Source organism: Echiichthys vipera (genome assembly GCF_963691815.1).
Source record: "Echiichthys vipera genome assembly, chromosome: 11".
NCBI classification, from domain to species: Eukaryota; Metazoa; Chordata; class Actinopteri; order Perciformes; family Trachinidae; genus Echiichthys; species Echiichthys vipera.
In genome coordinates, this window is record NC_139836.1 from 13,156,208 (window position 1) to 13,179,177 (window position 22,970).

General features: G+C 39.0%; 1 protein-coding gene across 2 annotated transcripts in view; it reads left to right on the forward strand.

Moving 5' to 3' along the window:
- macrod2 (mono-ADP ribosylhydrolase 2) overlaps positions 1–22,970 on the forward strand; it is a 446,660-nt gene that overhangs the window by 318,850 nt on the left and 104,840 nt on the right. For both annotated transcript variants that reach the window (XM_083922595.1, XM_083922596.1), the window contains exon 7: positions 20,362–20,392. In XM_083922595.1, coding sequence (XP_083778721.1) covers positions 20,362–20,392 — 31 coding nt within the window. The remainder of the gene's footprint in view (positions 1–20,361; positions 20,393–22,970) is intronic.

Consider the following 22,970-nt stretch of genomic DNA (forward strand, 5'->3'; position numbering starts at 1 on the left):
CCTCTGTGGCCAGGCAGCCAGTCGTTGCCTGTAGCCCACTTCCACATACAGTACCTGCATCGCAAAGGTTAATTAGACTGAAGCTTTCAAAAGGTCATACCGCCATTTAAATTAGTCAATGCTATTTGTCTGATCGGAATCATCTGCAACACCGGACCAATTAGATCTAATTACACTGATAGTGGTTGTGGTGATCTGCTGCCTAGTCTAAGTTGAAGACCATTTGAACCCCAATTACCCCAGTGGCCTGACTCAGAGGTAGACAATCATAGCAGGTCTGGTTAAAGGGGAACAGCCTTGGCATATCACCTTCCCTTGACATTCCCCTCACTCCAGGGAAGACGGCAGAACTTTATGCCAGGTGAAATATTAGGATATGTAAAATGTGACATTTCCAAACACCTCAAGAGGGGTAATCACAGTTGATGGGGATTGAAGAGGTTATATTCTAAGTGTCTTTGTGGAGTGGGCTGATGTGAGCGTGCTAGCGTCTTGATTAAAAGCACAGGAAGCCTATAGCAATCACCAGAGAGACTAAACCCTGTCTTCTACAAAGGCTACTCTACCTCGATGCTGTGTGAGGGAAATGGCAGCGGTTCTGTTCTAGATTAATGTGCTCTGACAATAATAAAGGCTCTTCAAATAATTTAAGTACTAAAGCACCGTCAAGCAGTGTAAGACTCAGGCTCAGTGCTCAGGCTGGGTTTCACTTCATGTTTTCTCTGCTGCCGTACCTGGCTGTGAGGAGCTCCTGGAGACGGTCTCTTGAATTTCTATGAGGCTCATATCCCTCTGCGATACTATCTGAGAATAGAGGCAACATCTCGCACCCAACTGAGGCACTGTCGGAGGAAGTTGTTGATTAAACAGATGTCTTTCCCGCCATATGCCATTAGACAACAACACCACAATAAGCATGAATTAATTAAACATACCTGAATAATATACAGCAATACAGTAGAAACAAACACATTTCTGTCTATCTTTGTCTCTGCTTCACAACAGGAATGAGAAAGTGACTTCCTTTCTTCCTTCTGGTTTGACTTACAGAGAATACTAACAGGGGAAAAGCTATAGGATCTACCAAAGGAAAGACTAGCTGGGTGACAATAAGTTCTGATTGGCAACATCTCATTCAGAGTTATTTGCAATGATGCTGATTTTTAATATACGTCATTGGCCTGTTTTTCACAAGAGAAAAACTCCATTAGAAAGAGTATAAGGACAGCAGCATCTTGTTTGCTTTGAAGCCTCCTCAACTACACAATCTCAACAAAAATAACCTCGTACTGCTGTACACCTAAAAATCCTGTTTTTCCTCTAGTACAACTCTAAAGAGAGTAGAGCTTGAGTCCAAGTGTCATCAAAACCATTTTCCCACCATGCGATAAATGCTTTTCCTTCGATCAAAGGGACTGTGCAGGAAAGGAGGTTGTAAAATACATGCAAAGAGGGCCTCTCTCAAAGCCCGACAGTTGCTCCTCAGCTGATCAAATTCTAGCAATCTCACAGATACTGTAACAGATTGCTGTTCATCGACAGCAGACCTTGATGGAATGAGTTCTTGTTTGCATCATTATGGTTAATTACCATGCAGGATCAGTCCAGCCAACAGAGTGTGTGTGTGTGTGTGTGTGTGTGTGTGTGTGTGTGTGTGTGTGTGTGTGTGTGTGTGTGTGTGTGTGTGTGTGTGTGTGTGTGTGTGTGTGTGTGTGTGTGTGTGTGTGTGTGTGTGTGTGTGTGTGTGTGTGTGTGTGTGTGTGTGTGTGTGTGTGTGTGTGTGTGTGTGTCTGTGTGTGTGTGTGTGTGTGTGTGTGTGTGTGTGTGTGTGTGTGTGTGTGTCAGTGAAGCAGGACAGTCCTCGTCACACTCTTAGTCATCTTATTACTAATGCAGCACTATCCCTAAGTAGTGCTGCATTAGTCAGTGTGTTTGGTCATCGTTGAGTCTATGCCAGTGGGTGGAACTATCTAAACAGCGCGTATAAATGAATAACTGGGGAAACCCTTTGTATCTAGTCATGCACAAATCATCCAGTCATCTACTACCTCCAACTGGCCTACAAATTTTGGTGGTACATTAAGCTGCTATTGTGATACGCATGGCAACGTTTTCAATTTAACACTCACAGATGGATATTTTAATTATTATTGAATGAATAGTAATGAGAATGCTGAATCTGTGCGTTCCTCTTAATGCATTTAATTAAAATTACAAGGCGAGACGTTTAACATGACTCTGCATCAGAAAATAAGCTCCTTGGGTGGTTTTGCATTGAGAAAGAAACAACATGATGAAGCAAGCATTCATTGTGAACAACATGTGATGTACTCTACTGTAGTAGAACTGATCACCACTTTAACTCCAGTGTTGAATCTAGTTCCTCAAATCTCTTACTTTCTCACAGTTTTTCATTAATAACTTTTATAAAGCCAGGTGTTGAACCCAGTGTCAACCTTGCCAGGGCCGTGTCCATGAAAGTGGAATTTCCTGGTCTATCGCGGGGCTCCATTTCAACAAGCTTGCACCCAATTATCCTTCAATCAAAGTCCCCAGTCATACAGATGTGTTTGGTCGAAGTACAAGGTCTCTCTATCCTTGTTTGACACACGGGACATTTTTTCTCGCTTTGGCTGTACACATGAAATGTTTTTAAGGGTAAAAATCAGATCTTGTCTCAGACAAAGTTGAATGTCGCCCAAGGAATCATGTATTTGATTATTTGTAGATACAGGCTGCTAGAGGACGGGCTAACTTTAAAGCGTTTTCCCCTATTTTTTGTTTATGCACAATAAACATACAATGGAATAAAAAAAATCGATAGACTTCCCCCCGTTCTAATCAGTGCAAGGTAATTATTGCCGTTTTAATACAATGACAAAGACAGAATTGCTGACTGATATGCAGACTGAAATCCTTGGTTCTTTAACGAATGTTTTGGCTTAGTTTTTTCCTTTCCTTTCTTTTTCGTAAGTAATTTCTGTTGAGTTCAAACTGGGACCAGGATCCTAATGCAGCTAGGTCTGTTCTTTGCTCTGAGATTATTAACAGTTATTCACAGCAGGGTTTATCTAGATCAGTCATATCAAGCCTTATCCTATTCTTAAAACATGAGCGCAACTATTTTCTGTGTTTTGTAAATGCAGTGGTTCCCATGTGTTTTATCAAAGAGAATGCATAAGGCAGATAGCTGACAGGTATCAGGAGTCTTGGGATTGTTTGTTGTTCTTTGTGTGGTTCAGAGGTGCACTTGTCTTGCATGTCTAGATCCAGGGTATGTATACAGTCAGAAATTAATATTCATACTAGTCCCTGTCTGCTTGGCACACATTTATGATCAACATTGTATGGTTTGATGACAGCAAACGTGGAACAGTTCATATTGTGTTGATCAGTTGTCCAGCCCATATTTATGCATATTTATGAGAACATCAGGATAGACAAACTACAGACTCACACAAAATCCTTAACACATAAGTTGTTTCCACAAATGTACACACGTTACAAGTCGTGCCCTCTCAACATTTAGTTATCAAAACCACAGCAGTCTTCCTGCAGGTTTAGGTGAATGACTGTGTGCATTGGCAGACATGCCAATATTTATGCTCTCCTACATAATACTTTAATCATGGCGCTATTACCCCACACATACACCCAGTTTAGTGCCATTATTATCTCCCAAGGTCATAGCTAACGAGGGCTGACACACCGTGCCTGGCCTGTGCTGATTGACTCTCAATTTTAAACTGGCTCAATCTAGGCCTACTCAGCAATTCAGGAGGCAATGCACCACCCTGCACAGGTTTATGAGAGAGATATATGAGCTGTAATGGTGCAGGACTGGCTTGCTTTGATGCTGGAGATTGCCACAGCAGTGCAAGATACCTTTTTCTGCCCTAGCAAATGTTTTTCTCATCTACTGGCAGTAACATTTGTGTTGACTTAGAAATCAGATGTATTCTTATTTTACCAGTAAACTATTTGAAAAACTAAAAGGTATGTGGCCTTGAACATACTGCAATATTACTTCAGTGATTTAATTAGTGAAGGCACATTTGTAAAGCATTTAGCAGCTGAATACCGGACACCTGATTTAGAATGTGCAGCTATTCCTTGAGTTATGCCCCCACCTTTCACAATCTCTCCTGTTCTAAGTTAATTAAAAAATGATATGACATGTTAGCATTAAATCATTATGAACTAGGCCTACTGAAGTAATCATTTATTGGGGTAATTTAGCAGATTCAACATTTCTTTCATTGTCAACCAGCAACCTTGGTATCATAAATGTCACACTCCCCTTTTATGAATGATGCCAGAACTGTCATATTTAAATTTAAATCAGCTTTTACTGTACCTATATCCACCTTTTACATCTCACATACACATGAATCTAGGAAGCCCAAAGGTTTAGTCACCATGTGATATGCTGAATGAAGTGCCCGCCGGAGCGCACGCAGTGGTGAATCTTGTTTCATGGTTTGACTTTTTTTTTTTTACACACAGCTTGGAATACCAGATAACCTCCAAACCCCGCTCAGCTTAATATCTAATGTCACATCCATAAACCCCGGGTGATGACAATATGCATGGAATCAAATCAGGGGCTCTTTTTTGTAAAGGTTTTAGCCTCCTCACAGGGGTGTAAAGAGAGCAAGATGGAGAACATGGAATAAACATGTGTGTGCAGTAGGGCTGAGTGATATGAAGAGATATAGATTGTCAAAATGAATTTAAAAATGTAAAATAATCAGTACTTTTAATTTGTCAAGTATTTAATTCACACAGGGATATACAAAAATATGCTTTACCACAATGTTATAGTCTATAATAAAGACTATTTATTATTGACTTCCCAGAAAACATGCTATTAGTGATATACAGTATATCAAGACCTGAAATGACCTACAGATGCAGTCACCTAGATTTTCCCTCCAAACCAGAGGGCCTTTATCCGTCAGCCAGTTCCTTACCCTTTTCCAGCCAACTTCTTGTATATTGAGATAGAAGATTTTTGGCCATATTGCCAAGCCTAAAGATATGTCCTTGGTATTCTTTTCAATGGCATCAGAAGTTTTGTTTTTCTTTCCGGGCATGCACAAAAGTTATTAAGCAGTTAAAAGAACAGTCCCACTACAGTATTTCCCATTCAGCGATGAAGTGAAGAGCCTTCATCATAAAAAAGTGAAGTGATTCGAGATGAATATACACACCAGATGGCTTTTATATTTGGCGGATTTTAATTCCAGGTCAAAAATTGTGTGAAAAGAGTGTGAGGACGCAAAATGTGGTGAGTCCTGTGCCATGACAAAGACCTGAATTAAAATCGGTAAAGTATCTCTTTAATTGTGGTTGGAAAGAATATTGGCACCCTGCTTGAGTCTAGTCCTGCAGAGTCCTTGGTTTTTCTGGTAGGAGACTGAGTCATGAGGAAATGTGTATGTGTTTGGCATAGAGCTCCCTCAGGCATAGTAATGATGACCTACATGATGGTCTCTTACCCAAGATTATTATATAATTATCATCCTCTTGAAATCCTTATCAGGCTTCTTGATATAGATATTTCTTTAAAGAAAAGACATTTCCTGAGTGACAGAATTGCTTGATTACATTATTTATTGTAATAGAATATTAATCCTCATTCCTATAAAGTGATGCAGTACATTTTTGCTCCAAAAACATGTGATGTATTTGGTGCAGAGAAAATGGTTTTCCAGTTTTAGTAACTAATTAATGCTTTATCAATATTCATGATGAACTCTACATTTAGAAATCTGTAATTAGCTGTATTATCCTCTGGCCATTTGTGAGGGGGAAAAAGCAATCCATATAGTTCAAATCAAAGCACAGCAACAACTCTAGTTTCTGACCAAACGGTACAGTCTACAGTTCTACATTGCCTTGCATGGAAATCTTAATATCCTTCTCGAGGACCAGTCCAAACAAGTACTTAGTCTATTTGGGAGATAGAAAGAACCAGATGGAGGGTTTCATAATTCACAGGAGCAACCTGGTGATTCCCTCCGTCACCTTCCTGTTTTCCTCACAGCCAGCTGCTCCCTGTACTCCCAATCAATCTGCAATGCCAGTGCTCCTGCAATTCACCGTGACCTTGAGTGGCGCGTCCCCTGTCTTTCGTTTGGGATGTTGCTGGGCTTTGGGTCCCTCCTCATTCCTCCTCATTTAGAGATGCACCTGTGCTCAGACCAAGATAGCACCACTTTATATTGTGGCTCTGGGATTTGACTGCATTTAACAAAAATCTGCAGCAGAGCGACTCTACATGTTCTTCTTGGTACTTCTGCATTCTGTTGCACGTGTTTACAGTGCTTTTTCTAAGTTTCCTGTGGTTTCCCCCCAAAAAAGAAAATAATTTAAAATACAACTACATGTTTTGGCGAAAACTTCAGTTTTTTTTCTGCAGTAGATGGTTTTGCATGTTGAACACATATTCTTTTTAATATAAGCCTAATGTTCCTAATAATTAGTATTTTGCAGCTACATAGGCAATTATACACTAATCTTGCAAATCAGCTTAAAATAAGAAAAGTATTTCTTTCTTTATATAGTGCTTCTCAGAATCTGTTCCCTTTTTTATTTTATTTTTTTGAGCCCCAGAGGAGATGGGGGATTTGTTGTTCTGCTTGGTTGGCCAGAGACATGTATTGTCTGGGCCAGGCTAAGGTGGCAGAGTAGCTCCCTTCCTGGCCCCAGTGTGACAGAGCTGTCTCTACATGAAGGTGACCCTCTCTCTCTCCGGATCCTCCACTCTGCCCAGCTTGCCTGTCAGGTCCTACAGGCGACATGGTCTATTAAGCCCCTTAATGATCACCACAGCCTCATGCACTCAAACAATCGACCCTTACTTCTTCATATCCCTGTGTGTTTTTTAAATGCTGAATGTATGTGAGTATGAGTATGTGTTTCCTCTGTACTCTGCTCTGTACAAAGCAGTCCATCTTGTACCCAGCTAGTGTCTGAGGAGATATTTTGATTAGACATGGATGCTTGGTGAAATAAATCTCCTTTAGGATTTAAAAGTGGATACCTTGAACAGGCAATCCTTCAGAAGGCTTTTAAACTCAATAAATCCACTAACGCCCCAATGTTTCAAAACATTGCCTTTACAGCCTCATACTTTATATCCATATCCTGCACTGTAGTGTAAAAGTGACAGGAGTGCTTGAAGATGGCAACAAGCCTTGGGGAGCACTCCTACTAACACTTTCACATCTGTTGATCCCCCATATCCCTGTACTTGCCATGAATAAAAGAAGTTTGCTACGTGACAAGGCGGTGTATTATGTACTCTCCCTTTGAGGTTGGCAAGAGGAAACCAGGAGGTTCAGATGGCAGCTGCTGGGCTTGGTGTGTGTACATTTTCAGGTGTGGGGACGGGGGAAAAAGGCATCATTGCAGCAGTTCACCCCATGACGATTACCTTTATGCCATGTTTACATCATGTGACCACCAGGGGGCTGTTGCACAAAACCTAGATAAGGGATTTAGCCGAGATTTTCCGGTGATCCTGGTTTACTTTAGCAGTGCTCAGACTCTGTGGTTTTTGCGCTTATCTTTTAAGGGCAACGTGTACATCTGTTAATTTGTGAAAATAACAAGTGATAAAAAAATGAGGTGTATATTTTTTAACCACGAACGCATTCAGTCTGTCTGCTATTGCCTGCTACCCATTTTCTCGTTGTTTTAATAATAGCTGTCGTATTTACTTTTTTACAAATGATATGCTTCACCTTCTCATACCTTTCCATTAGGACTTGCTGTTCAGATGCCAAGATGAAAGAGACTTTTCCATTTCTGCATCAGTAAATCTGTGGTCAACCTCCCAGTCTTCTTTTGAAAGCCATGAATGCGCAATCATCTGAATTACTTACACCTGGCTTGACATAGCTGCCCCTTCTCACCATGGCTTGGCATACATGCAACTACTTAAACCAGCATGGTCTGACTAGACTAGGTCAAGTCTGGCTTTTTCATTTATCCAGGATTTCTAAATTCTGCTTTTGTGCAATAGCCCCCAGGAGGCCGTGAATCTCAAATAGGGTGGATTAAGAGCAGGGCTGAACAGGGCAACGCTGCCACCTATGTGATGTTGTAGAAAACTTGTATATGCATACCACAACCAATGAAATTTATTGTAACTTGATATATACAGAAGTTAATACTGTATGTTCAACAGACACATAAATGACTTTATTTTCTGTGGCACTAGGCCTGCATATTATTTAACTTCAGGACTATCAGAGTGTCCAGGTATTCTAGAATACAATTGACTTTTCTTGCTAACACACTTTTCTTTGCTCTCCTGTGAAAGAGCTCTTATCCCAGTTTGTGAAACTTGTTCTCGGATACTGTGGCATATTTACTGTACACCTTATCCAGGTTTCTGATCATCTGGTGCAGTAATTTGGTTGTTTTTAGAAATAAGCATTTTTTCTTATGTTCACAACAAGCTTCAAAGCTGCTCAGGAGCAGTATGTCAGTACTGCTGAGCAAAGCCAGTCGGGGCTGATTTTGCTAAGGGGTGCTACTACCTGACCCGTTTGCCATTGCCACACTGCTCATACTACAACCCTCTCTCCTTTCAAACTGTTTCTCCATCTGTCAGTCAAGGAATAAGTAGACCTAATTTAAAACAGAATTAGGTAGATACAAACAATATTAAAATAGACATTTTGTAATTATAAAAATATAAGATTTAGAAAATGATTAAATATAGCCAACATGTGTCCTTTTGTACATTTCCAAAAATACAATTCTATTTATACTATGGCTTGGCTGGATATTTTATGGTCATTATTTACTGATAGATGTGCATACATATTGCCCAGTATGCCTAGCTCATTAACATTTTGAATTTAAATTGAATTACTAGTCCATGTCAATATAATGCTTTCCATCCTGTATTAGTCTAGAGTCGTAATTAAACATTCAGAGACTAGGTAATAATTGTCTGTCGTTTTAATGTGATCAAGTTCTATTGTACGCATGTGCATATGCGCACATATGAACGCATGTAAATGAGTACTGAGGTTGTTATTTCCCAGTTGCAGTTTATAAACACACTTGTTTTTTATCAAATGTTATAAATAGTTGCATTTTACATTTTTGTCAGGCACAAAGTCACAGAACACATCCTTAAAAGTGGCTGGAGGCAAGCAAGTCAGACACACGCAGAGATGCACTTCTGGCACAACTTTTTGTTACTGCTCTGCTCATCTGCTGAGACTAAAGAAAACCACCCAAACAGGTGTCTTTTTTAAAAGGATGTGCTTGTGTGGAATTCCTTGTCATCTTACATACAATATGTCTGCATTACTAAATTCATATTCAGTCTATAATAACCGTGATTTCTAAGACAGCTAAAAGCTCATCAAAGAAAAGCAAACAAAAATGAAATGGGCTTTCACATTGTCACCTTTCAAGAGCCTTTTCATATGGAGACAGAGGCATATGAGGCCCTTTGTTTTTGCCGTAGGTGTGAATATCATTAGATATACCGTGAGTGCAATAAATGCGAGGAGGTGCAGTAGCCTTTGCCCATGAGACAATAAAACACATATGGAAATGAGCTGACAGCATGAGTAATAGCTTGCAGTTTGAACTACGCGCCCATCTCAGCAAAATGCCTGTTCTCTTTAAGGGAACCATTATACAGTTATCAATGAGGCTCGTTCGCCTTTGATCTCTCTTTTAAGAGTTAAGGATTTTACACCCATAAAAAGAAACACCATAGAGATGGCAGTGGTTTGCATGCTGTCTGTTGTTATGCCCCAGTATGTGGATAAAACCAATACAAAGGAAGCTGTCACTCCCTTTGTCCCTTCTGTCCCTAATCCTTCCACTCCTGAGTCTGGGCCTGCCACACCATCATCAGAGCTCAGATCAAAGTGTGAGAGAATGGCCCACAGGTCTGCAAAAAAGGGAGAGCTGACCTTCTCAGAGCTTACTATGTCCTTGGACCAAAGTCCTTTTAAGGGATAGACATATTCATTGAAAACCAATTATGTGCAGTATGCCTAAATTGAGCTTTACTTTGGATCAGCAATCTTGCTTTGTGGAGATTCCCTGAGGCAGTCATTGTATCTAGAGTGTCAGTTGTATAAAGACAATTTAGTCATCTCATTTGAAAGCCCTTCATACTGCTGGAATAAACTGAGGTCGTAACCATGCAATATTGTGTGTACAATAAATATATTTGTATTCATGCCCATGGTACTGCAAGCCTAAATCTTTATTACTTAAAGCGCACCCGACCAATATATACTGTAAATTGATAGATAGTATTTTCTCACGCTAATACGACACAGGCTTTGACCTCTCGTCCGGCTACTGTTAATTAGTGTTGGTTGTTCTTACCTCTGGGCAAGCTCAGATTTATGGGTTTATGTTGTGTGGAGCTTTAAAGTAAAAGTTCGCTGCTGGGGACCTGTCTGCCTACGGACTACATAGACAAACAGGCTTTCAAAATCTGATCCAGAAATCTTCCTACATTTCAACAAGTAGGTCTCAAATAAGGAAATGGTATTGACATTAAAGTGAAATTCCGGCGTGAAATCACCCCAGGGACTTTTTAGGCAAATACACTCATCAAATAAGCCATTGAGACATTTTTTTTTCCTTTTTACCTTGCACTTGCAAACCAAGGCCCGATACAGTATTATCTATAGATTGACGCATTCAAATTCTCAAGGGATACTTGGACATTTTGGAATTATTTGCTGACAGACCGAGCATTACATAAGAAGATCAATATCAATTTCATTCCAGCACATTCAGTACAGAGATAGATCAGTCACATGTTTAGCCTGTCCTAGCACAAACACTGACAGCAGAGGGAATTAGTTAGCCTCAGACAAACACAAAAGCCTTCAAGTTCTTTGTGTGCCTACAGTAGCACTTTTTTTTCCAATTCCCATTCATCTCACCCCAGTCTACCTTGGCTCATAGACGCACTGCAGCCTGCCTTTTATTTCCCCCCAACATTGCATCAGAGGAGTTCACACAGGCTATGTATCTTTGGAGTTGTTTGAATGGGATCAGCTATCATCAGTGTTGCAGAACTGAGTGCGATGAAGAGCTAACTGAGCTTCCGTTAACAAAGAGTTAATTTAGTCCACAAAATTTCCAGATGATAAAAGCATCCCAGGCTTCAAATCGTGGAGTAATTATTCCTGCAGCACACCGCCAATGAAGAAATCAGAAGAAACAAACTTACCCAATGGTAGTCTTTATGTTGAAGAATTCAGGGAAAAGACAAACAGTCAGTCTTCTAATTGGAAAATGTGTTCCTATGGTTCAATAATAATTATATACTTACCATGCTTCCAAGAGGTCACTGCTACACCAGTACAGAGAGCTCAATTCGATTTGCAGTTAATGAGGTTGGGTCTCTTAACGAGTGTTTTTGTTTTCTATGTAGTGCTTTGGGAAATGTGGTTATGGCCTATTTTATCATCTGTTATGATTCTGTGCAGATCTCCTATCTGAATTCATCTGGGTCATATATTACTTAGCCTTTCCATTTTATACAATTAGACACTAAATAAAAAAGTCCCAATAATAAAAATCATGAGGTAAGGGGGGTTAACTGTAATGTTAAATTAAGTAACTTCTGAAAATATACACAAACTTGGCTTCTGGAAATGTATGTTGCCGCCTTATATGTGGCTGTTATGGATGAGACAGTGGGGATGGCTGCTGTATATATCTATTTGTGCATTCATATCTTGTCAGTGAGGGATATCCTTTAATTATGCCCGCTTTTTTATTCTTGGTGGTCATTACAAAGAATAAACTCTACTTTGACAACAACCATATTCATTTTAGCAACGGGTGTCAACCATTCTTATCCATATTAAAGCTTTGTCAGGGCCACTTAGCGTCAACGCACTGGGTAACCCTGTGCGTCAAACTGGGACACTACACTTCAGTCACTGCTTTATACACAGGGAACACATAGTTAACATTATGAATTCAGCCGTTCAAGTACGCCTTGAACACCAAAGGCATTTGACCAAGCATCAGTATTTGGCCCCCTGTGCATGATAATAGACTGACCCTGCTGACTACATGCTACTGTTTTGCTTTTCTGTCATTTACCTTGTTTCACTGACTCCTTTATAACCCCTGAACAATATCTCATCGCCAACTTCATGTACTGTCAAAAAACTTGTGAGAATGCTAGCGAGGTCACTGAATTCAGCATTTTTCTGGTGGCAGTCATAAGTATATATATATATATATATATATATATATATATATATATATATATATATATATATATATATATATATATATATATATATATATATATATATATGCAGCAGACATGATTTTTTTGTCCCACATTGGTCCTGCCACAAGTCTTCATATGTATGCTGTTCTGTCACCTCAAAATTCAGAGTGGAGTTTTGACTTTGAAGCCCCTTTGATATGGTGCTTTTGAAAAAATGCCGAAGGACTCCTTGAAAGGAAAAGCTGTCTAATTAGTGGCCTTACACTGGAAGAGTGACATAGGCTGGCTTTCAGAGTGCAAGACCAGAAACCCATTTTTTTGCCTTTCTCTGATAAAATGTGCTATTGAAGTTGATTTATGAATTAAAATTAAAGTAATGTCTCATGAAAAATGCTCCCTAATTATTATTTTACTATTCATTTAAATCAACGAGTTGGGACTTATCTGATCTCGTAGTACAAATCTTGAGCTATATTTTAGGATTACTGATAATTCTAACCCTCCCAGCTCCATATGCTGCTAATCTTTACTGAGACAGTTTGACATGAGGTATGGATATTTGAGAATCCGCATATGCCCTGGTTTTACCTTCCATGGAGGGATATTTGGCTTGGCTTGTCTCTTTTGCTCCATTTTATCTTCAGCATTTCAGAGGCTTTCTCACTTTGAGATATGTTATGAAACAGCAGTTTGATAGATTAGACAGAATCCCTGCTTTGATCATTTCTTCATGCCCACCTGTAATTTAGCCCTCCAAAATGCAAATTACTTCTAATGCTACAGTACACACCATGCTCTACATTTCTTAAGCACTCATTGGAATAATCACAGGCTTTGGAATCCCTGAGGCATATATTGAATGATGTATCCTACACTGCTGAGTGTTGAGGTTCAAATATTCAAATCAAACATTTTGCTCAGAATTACCAAAGATACATTTTTTTCTTAATTTACTGCTTTCTTTGCCTCCCTCTCGTGATTTAATGAAACTGCCTCCTACAGTTTATAATGCCATGGCTCTGATGATAAATATAATTTAAAAAGTCATTAGACCATTGTAATCATGTCAGGGGGAGGATCTTAATCAAAGTAAAGTTCAAGGATTTAAAGGAAGCAGATGTTGGATATAAAAGCAAAGATTCATAGAATAGTTGAAGATGTGGCCTATTGGAACAAATTGATGAAAAAGAAATTGTAATAAGTGGACAAACTTTATTGTTTTTTTACTCTCAATATTTTACTCATTTAACATAGACCCAAATACGCAAACTATACATTGGGGGGCTGCCCATGGACAGGCTCCCAGTGGACAAGCCCCCAGGGCTCTTTGGGGTTCGTGTCTTGTTCAAGGGCACTTTGTCAGTGCTCAGGAGTCAAACTGGCAACTCTCCAGCTAGTCCACACTCCATAATTGGTCCAACCATGCAGTTCTCAGGCCAAGTCCCTACAGACTGAGCCACCACTGTCAGTGTCAGGCTCTCTTTCTACTCCCCAGCCCGCAGAAAAGTCTTGATTTCACCCACCACAAGTATGCTAATCTAATCAATAAGTTATATTTTTTAAGAAGAGTAGAAAATATATGACAAGTGAGCCTGCAGCTGTACAGAGTGGGGGTCCAGTAGAATATAGGAATATGTTTTGTTATTGAATTTACCTGACATGCTCCTTGCCTACTTATTGCAATTCTGTCAATCATGTGTGGGTTACAGAGAGGTCAGTTTGTCTCACCAATGTGAATTCCTTTCCTTTGTCTTCGCCCCACTGTTGCTCAGTGGTATTTCAACTGATACTGAGCAGGAGTACTCATACATAAATATGAGTAGACAACTCGTTGCATGTGCCCTCAGACCACAGTAGTATCATTTTTATGCCATCCTAAACGCTCCCTCTTTAACACTGAGGGAGTTTGTGTCACCAGCAGACCTCTGTGGGAAATCACTATGATATGATTAATACAAGAGGTTCCTAGCCAAACTGTACATTTATTGTACTTGTTTGCAATCTTGAAGTTTTGCAGGTTCTTTACAGTTTTAAGTTAAAAGTAATGACCCTATTATATTTATTAAAAAGCTTCTAGTGGACTGTAGCTTTGGGCTTCAGGGTGAACTGTGCTTCATCAACCATACAGCTGACCATAGACCAATGACTCAAGCTGCCATCAGTTCAGTAGCTGCTTCTATTTGCTCCACTGCTATGCCCTACCCACACGCTGCAGAATTTACACCTTTTTTCTGCCCATTCATCTCACCTCTGTCATACGTTTGGCTGACGGACATGCTATAGAGTCTTTGTCAACCTGCAGCACTGCATCCATTCCATGTGCAGATGGGATCAGTTCTGTTGAACTGGGTGTGATAAAAAAAAAAACCACACTCACCCTGAGCTTCATTCAGGCCAAAGAGAGTTCATTATGTCCAACTACTGCATCTGTCTTTGGTCCAATTCCAGTGTCTGCCCCACTTGTGCCACTCTAGAAAGGGTGAGTGCTTAAGAGTTCTCTGGTGAACTGTTTGAGCACACCTTCCTCATGTTTGGAGTCCTCCAGGCTGCCTGACTGAATAACCTGTAGTTTTTCCTAATTTACTGTAACATAAGGTGGAAAACAGGGAGGCAGGGAGCCCAGAACCAGCAAAAAACGAACAAACAATACTACGATATATGAACACATCCATTTATTACTTATTTTACACATATTTAATTTAATGGGGCCCATTTCCAATATATCAATATGTTTATTTACATGCACAGATAACTCTTATAATGCTTACTCAAGTAAGGCTGTTCTAAATAATTCATATTAAACTACATATTTGGATAAGAATAACCCAATACATCTTACGCTGTGATTATGGAAGACCAGGTTAAGATGGCTGGAATGTTTCAATATTAATAATTGTGCAGCAAAGTGGGAGTGTCTTATCCCTCTCACTGTTTGTTTTTATTGCTGCTGCACACTCACACTCACACATTACGATAGATACATGTTGATGTCAAGAAAACATTTTGGTAAGCACAATTTAAAAATTTCTATAGTCTGGAGTGTCATTTCTTTCCCCTGTATCAGACCTTACCTACTGTTGCTTAGGGAAAGTATTTACTTGGTGGTGATAGGACCCCAGAGGTGGATAGGAATGTTCTATGCTGGTGCATTCATAACACAACACATTCTTCATCACAAGGTAGCAGAGGTGCATGCAAGCTTATCCCTAATAAGATGTTTTCCTGAGCATCATGGCCAGTAAGATAGTCCCTGCATGTAAACTCAGCCAGTGATGCTGAATCCTTAATGGACACTTGGATATTATTGTCATAATAGTTATACTTGATCACCGCAAATAAAAAAACGGGTGGTGGCAATCGGGCCATTAGGTTCCAGGTTTCTCACCCTCTGGTTTTCTTCATCGTCCATTTAGCATAATGACACTTAAGCAATCAGCTCTCACATTAGAATATGGAGCGGTATTATGCAGAATAAAAAGGGTGTTTTTGAATTAATTGAACAAATGTAATTTTTGAATATCCTGATCTATAACCATGACATGGTCTTCCCAGCAGCAGCAGGTGATTCAGACAAAACCAGGCATGACCTACATGCTTAAAAAATTGCAGCAGTCTACAAAGACAATTCTCTTGAATTCATGTTCTGAAACTCTGATGTAAACCCACACTGGCAACAGTGGTCAATAATAACATACTTGTGGTCGCATTTGCACAAGGTCTCCCCACGCTGTTGTGATTTATAAGCAGACCTTCCATCTCCAAACAGGCCATGAGGCTTCAAGCTATGGGGGCAGCACCCTGTGTCCATTGCTATTTACTCAGCCAGCTGAGACGAGGTGCTCCCCCGGCAGCATCCTGCAGTCACTGTGCTCATGCATGGTTTTCTTACCTCTACCTGTCGACTCACAGGAAGGTGACAGCTACAGCAGGACAGACACAATTTGCCACAGGTTGAGCCATCTTTACTGTGTCATTTCCTACTGTTTAACAAATGATTGAAAGCTGCAGGCTATCATGCTCTATGTAATAGCAGTGGGTGTATGAGCACTGTCTTTGCAAAGCACACTAAGAAGAGAATAAATCATTGTTTTAATTAGCCGCGGTTGTATTAATTACAAAAAGAAAAAATCATTGTGTGTATGTTTTATGTTATGTTTATATGTATACATACATACATATAAATATATATATATATATATATATATATATAAGTATATATATATATTGTAAATACATTCAAATAATAACACCATCTCCATTGAAAGGATATGTGAATGTAAAACAAGTTTGCCAACAATTATCACTGCAGCCACTCTGTGCTGTACTCAATGTACTGTGCACTGAAAAAGTGTGCAGAGAAGCCAAGATGAGGAAAGGTGCTCCACTTTAAAGTGATGTGATAGATTAGGGAGGAGCCCTAGCAACAGAATAATTTCCCTGGTGACCAATTTCTGAACACTTCTTAAGCAAAGAAAATCAGCAACAAGCCAACATGTCAGACACAGCCTCATGCCTCGGCAGGTGAACATGCTGACTCACTTCTAATGAGCAGCCAGAGATGGAAATAATAACCTAAACCAGGAATCATAGGTCATATATACTGCTGACTGTCCTAATTACCCCTGGACCTGGTACAATGTAAGCAGATGTACAGATACGTATACTAACAACCATCAAAATAGCTTCTGTGGTGGCCGAGTGTTGATGGGAAAGAAAGAGAAAAATAGCCTGAGCTGCTCTTACAGTTATGCTGGCTGTGGCTGCTTCTGAAATCTACAGTAGCTCTTAAGTGAATCCAGTTTTAGAATTCTTGACTTTCATGCAACTCTAACAAATTAAATTACTCTGGCAATCATTTGTTTGCGGTTTCTAGAAGACCATAAACTCTATTTGACTTAACAGTTCCTTTAGGACCTCATTATCCATCTATTCTGCATGGGAATAAATTTGATACTAAAACCAACCGGTTCTCGACCCCAATTAGCCAAATACGAAGTTTGGTCAGTGGCGCTCAGCACGTGCTATAGATGCGCAAGGCACCCTTGGTAATAGGATATTGCTGTTCATGTCTAATGTGTAACCAAAAGTCAACATTGATTTATTTTAACTTTACTCACTTTAACGTTTGTTAACTTACTTACTGTACGAGACTTACTTAACTAATTTCACATACGTAACTAATGTATTTATTTAAACCCAAACCAAAATCTTTTCTAAACCTAACAAAGTAGTTGTAACCTGACTGTAGCCTCCATATATGACGTCAAAGGGGTACCCAGAGCATTAATAACATGACCCCAAGTTCTCCTCTTGCTCACCTTTACATTATGAAAGTTTAATCTAAAAGCTGAACATTTTAATGATTTTAACAAAACTTGAAGCTTATAAATAATATTGAGAATATTGCTATTCACAGATATTATCAGTGAGACTTATCATTTGCATAGCTTACTGTAATTTATTGTAGTCTGTGGCTTATTTATAAATGAAAAGGAGGTGCGTCTTCCAAAATGTTCACAAGGCTTTACAGTTTTATTGGATATATACTCCTCTTCACTTTTTGCAGTAACTGCCCTTTAAACAAGTAAATTACATCAACTTGTCAGATCTTGACAGCATCCAGTGAAGTGATTACCCAGTTACCATTGTCACACCAGTACGATCAATGTCCTTTAATGAATCAGCCAGGGAACTAATAAAAACGTTTTTTAAATTGATTATGTTGATGGTATGTCATTGCCACAACCTGTAGGTTTATTTGCCATCAGAGCAGAAGTTCAAGTTGAAGAGACTGACATTTCAGCTGAGAAGATAACGAGGCTTCTGGCTCAGGATCAGTTTGGCAGCCAAGTTTGGCCAGAGGCATTGACAGGAAATAATGCTCATCTTGTCTGAAGATTAAATTAATTCTACTTCCTCCTTATTATCACACAGCTTCAAATAGATTCTGCATGCTGAAGTAAATCTTGATTCCTGTTTGTATTGACTATTGCCAAATGTAGAATTGGCCTAATTTAACTAAATGTATTAAGATTTTGCCAAGATGTTGGATTATAACTACCCGTGTGTTTCATTTGTGCATTAATTAATTAAGACATCCTTTAGGGTTTTCAAATACAGAGTTGATTAAATCTGACAATTTCATACAGTTATTATTTATTCTTATATGCTTGGTATTGGGACATTTGAACATTTTGTGTCTTCAGTCTCAATATGTCTGTGTGCGTGTGGAGGGCAGCGCTTGGCACCAGGACTAAAAATGGCCATGCTTTTCCACGCTTCATCATCTGTGGTTTGTGTCAGACCCAGACAGTCATCTGGAAAGGTCAAAGCTTCGGTAAAAAGATTTAAATCATCTGAAAGAAGAGAGATTCACCTTGACAGGCGGAACCTGGAAACCGGTAAATAAGAATACAAACAGGGACTCTTCTTCTTCACATAAAGCAAGGACAAACGGACCATTGCATTTCAAAGCAAGTGTCAAAAAAGTCTGCATATTTTGTCAGTCTTTTATATCAGTAATTAACTTTCAAAATAGGTGAATTGTGTTCATTTATTCTCTCAGCTAAAAAGACTCACAGAAACCTGACTACTTGTTTGCATAAATCATCATACAAGCAGACATCTATTTGCTTTTATTCTTTTTCAGATCTATTAATTGTGTTTCAGTTCTAAAATGAAGTGATCTTCGCACAGCTGCTAGCAACAGCATGTTTCTAAATACAACTTGACAGGGTCAGCGTGGCAAAACAAACTGTTGGGCGAGAAATTGACATATGCGTGTTATTCTTTGATGAATCTCTGTAGTGTTTTGTTCTATATTCATCCAGTTGTGAGGTGCTATGGAAACGTGTGCCTCTTTTCCATTTGTCATCTTATTATATTAATGTTGTGGCCACACCTTTTGATGAATGCAGGAACTAAATCACATATTCAGCGGCTTTTGAGGACAAATGGGACCTTTGAAAAAAATCTTTCTCTTTACTGTTTATTAATAAACTTAAAAAGATGAATGTGAAATAGGGAATCTTACAGCGAGGCCTATGTATCATAATATATTTGTTCACAGAAGTAAAGAATAATGAAACTATTTTCACCTATAAAACCATGCTTGAATAATATGCCTGCTGCAAAGTGCTACAAAGCAATAACTATTACAAGGTGGTTACTTTTTATAATCTTTTTGGAAAAGACAGCCATAAATACATGTAGGTGTTTGCTCTTTATCTTGTGAAAATGTATATTTGTAATATGTATTCTGATTCTCTAAATGTTTGCTTTTTTTTGTGTATATGTCCCTACACTTTAGTGGTTGGTTGGGTATAATTGATTCCTGCTATTGTTCCAGCTAAGTTTGCATTAACTTTACACAGAATGAAATCTGTCTATCTCACTATCTACGTAAATTCATTAAATTGAAGACATTTATCAATAGGCTGAAACTGTATTGTATGGGTGGAGCAGCCACAGTCTTTGGTTAAGTTCCATAGACATCTGTGTGTACGTTTGAGCTGCAGGCGATAGACGGGATCAATTGATCTCATTTGGAGATTCATGTGCTGAAGATTATTAAAGCAAGTTCTATGTACTTATGAATTTACATGACTCTGAGCAACTGTTCCCTCTAGCAAGAAATGCAAACTATGACTGTTATAGACATCAAGGAAAGACATTAAGTACTAATTTGCTGCCACAATCATTGGCGCAACTGTATATGATAGGGATTTCAAAAGTCCAACAATAATTGATCTAAGGTGTGTGTGAATAAGGGTGTTCAAGTCCAGGATGGTTTTGGAAGTCAAGAGAAAAGTACACTGTTCTCTTGACGTGTGTGTGTGTGTGTGTGTGTGTGTGTGTGTGTGTGTGTGTGTGTGTGTGTGTGTGTGTGTGTGTGTGTGTGTGTGTGTGTGTGTGTGTGTGTGTGTGTGTGTGTGTGTGTGTGTGTGTGTGTGTGTGTGTGTGTGTGTGTGTGTGTGTGTGTGTGTGTGTGTGTGTGTGTGTGTGTGTGTGTGTGTGTACAAAGGTAAATGGAGATTATTGAAGATGTAGTGATTACTGTTGTGAATGTGTTTTTAATTATTTTTTCTCTATCTTTTTCTGCACAGGCCTTCCCTTGTATATCCACAGGCATCTATGGTAAGCTTAATCTCTCTTATTTTTTATCTTTACATATCAATACTCTATAGATTACTCTATGTACCTACTTTATGCTGCAAACTTAATTTCAGTGGCCGTATAGTTGAAATTGTGTTTCAAAGGGAGGTGGTACAGTCTTTGGGCTCTATCTTCCACCCGGCGCGAAGAGGCACACATGCAGCTCCACTGTCATTGCTAGTGTCAGACTGACACAGTCACAACATTCATTCATTCATTTTAGTTCCCAGCATGCACGTTGTTTAGGTCGTAAATGTACTTGCCCCCATGAGTCTAAAAATGAGTTGTGGTCGGGCGCAAAAGTTAAGCTTTTTCCTCTGTCAAGTTAATAACTACAGTTTTTAGTTTTTCTGCTTAAATGTCCCGCAATAGTTGCTGCAGCTTGGAATCACTGAAAACATCCTCTAATTATTACAGTAAAATACTCATACATCAATGTAATACATAATTTAAAAAGCAACAGCTTACAGGGGAGTATCCTTCATTCAGAAGGGCAGCTGGTGGATGATTTAAGCAGTGGATTTCGGTGGTATCAGAGCTGCTCTGCATATCATGCTTGTTACTAGCGATCGACCGATACATCGGCCGGCCGAAATTATCGGCCGATATTTGCAGTTCAGGCATCGATCGGTTTAGGCATCGGCCCTAAAAAACATATCGGTCAATCCCTACTTGTTACACACACAGAGATGCACAGAAGCGCTCCTTCTCCTCCTCAGTTAAATAGGTTATCGGTGTATTTGCTCAAATGTAGTCCAAAATCTTGCACGAGCAGATCCGTTTTCTGAGCAGAAAGCTGCTCGCTTCTCTCAAAGTCACATTGAAAGATGCCAAACTGGGTGATATAAACTGGCTTTATGATTGAAAACGCTGTTGGGTGCAGTTAAAGAACTGGACTTTAAATAATACTGTAAACTGCCTCTGCTAAGAACTCTGCTTTCTCACCATTCTGACATACTGTATACAATACATGCCATTCAATGAATTTGTAAACTGCTGTTATAATCACAGTGGGGGCTAAATATTTAAGAACTGATTAATCTCATACTGTCGGTCTGAATATACCTGTATTCACCCTCTCTCTGAAACACTCCATTTAAGTGCCTGGCTCTTCAAGCACCCCTCCCGAAATAGCCTAGCCTGCTCTGATTGGTCTCAGCCTCTCTACACTGTCATCACAGTGTAGAGGCATGGATGTAACGGCACTTTAGTGGCCCTTTCTCCCTTTATATACATTGGAGATCAAAACTAGAGCACAAATTATGAATACTTGATTTATTATGAAATACTGTTTTTTTGTTATTGTTTAATATCTGTAATTAAAAGAATGTCCACTGTGGCTATACCACTGCTATACTTGCATGTTTTTTTTATATTCCAGTCCAGATATAAAACCCATAAAAAATCTCTGGAAAATCCTTGGAAACAAAGTAATGTCTAAGAAACCCACTATAGAAGAGACTGCAAGTATAATGGACCAAGATCAAACCAGAGCAGTGTGAGAAACTAGTGATGTCCTGTGGAGGCAGATGTGCTGAAGTCATTCAAAGCTGTGGCCTCTACACTTCCTATCCATTTTAATCCTATAGCCCTTAGAACATATCTTTTCTGACACAATGGTTACTGTTCTCTCATTTTGCTCACTGTTTTTCTCACAATTAAATGTTTTTGTTGAAGTGCCTTTGTTATTTAAAAAAAAAAAGCAGGCTAGTACAGAAGGGGTATAGTCAAAGCGGATATTCTATCAAATTCTGAACAATAAAAAATGATAATATCTCAGAATATATCAAGTATCAATTATTTGTTCTCTAATTTTCATCGCCAGTGTACAAACATTATACACAGTATATATATATATGTATATATATATATATACTTTCACAGTATTAATATATCATGTCAACCTGCTTTATTAAAAAAAAAAAAAACATGGATTGTGAGCCAGTAACTGTTTAACCTGGGATCAGTGATGTGTTATTGTTTGGTCAGTCCTAGCATGAGAAATATTATGTGATCTGTTCACTCTGCATAATCACATTACAGCCACGGACATTAAGGCCATTTTACTGTACAAGATCAGGTGCTCCCTATGATTCTACACTGTTCCCACCCTAGGGGTGACCCCGAATAGTCGTGATACAAAACTGCGATCTTTAAAAAAAAAAAAAAAAGTCAGTGACAGTGGACTTGTTGTGCATTTCAGTCACAAATGTCTGCAGGCTTGCTTAGGGTGACAAAGAAACCTAGTGTTCTTCTGTCGAACATATAATAAAACATTGATTGAAAAAATACATTTTGGAAATGCCATTATGCGCCTCGCTTTCCACAAGATGGAAATTATACAAGGCTTTCAGCTTAAAGGCACTGCAATTGTTCAAAACAACAATGGTGGCTCCAAAAGAGGTCAGCTTAGATGCTAAAATAGCATGAGTTGTACAGAACCAGAGAGATTTGTTTTCATTGAGGGAAGACTGAGGGCTTTTCTTGATGGAAAAGATGTTTTTGCTCTTTGCAAACTGACTTCGGTGAGAGTTTGATAGACAGATAGTTTCAATCACCT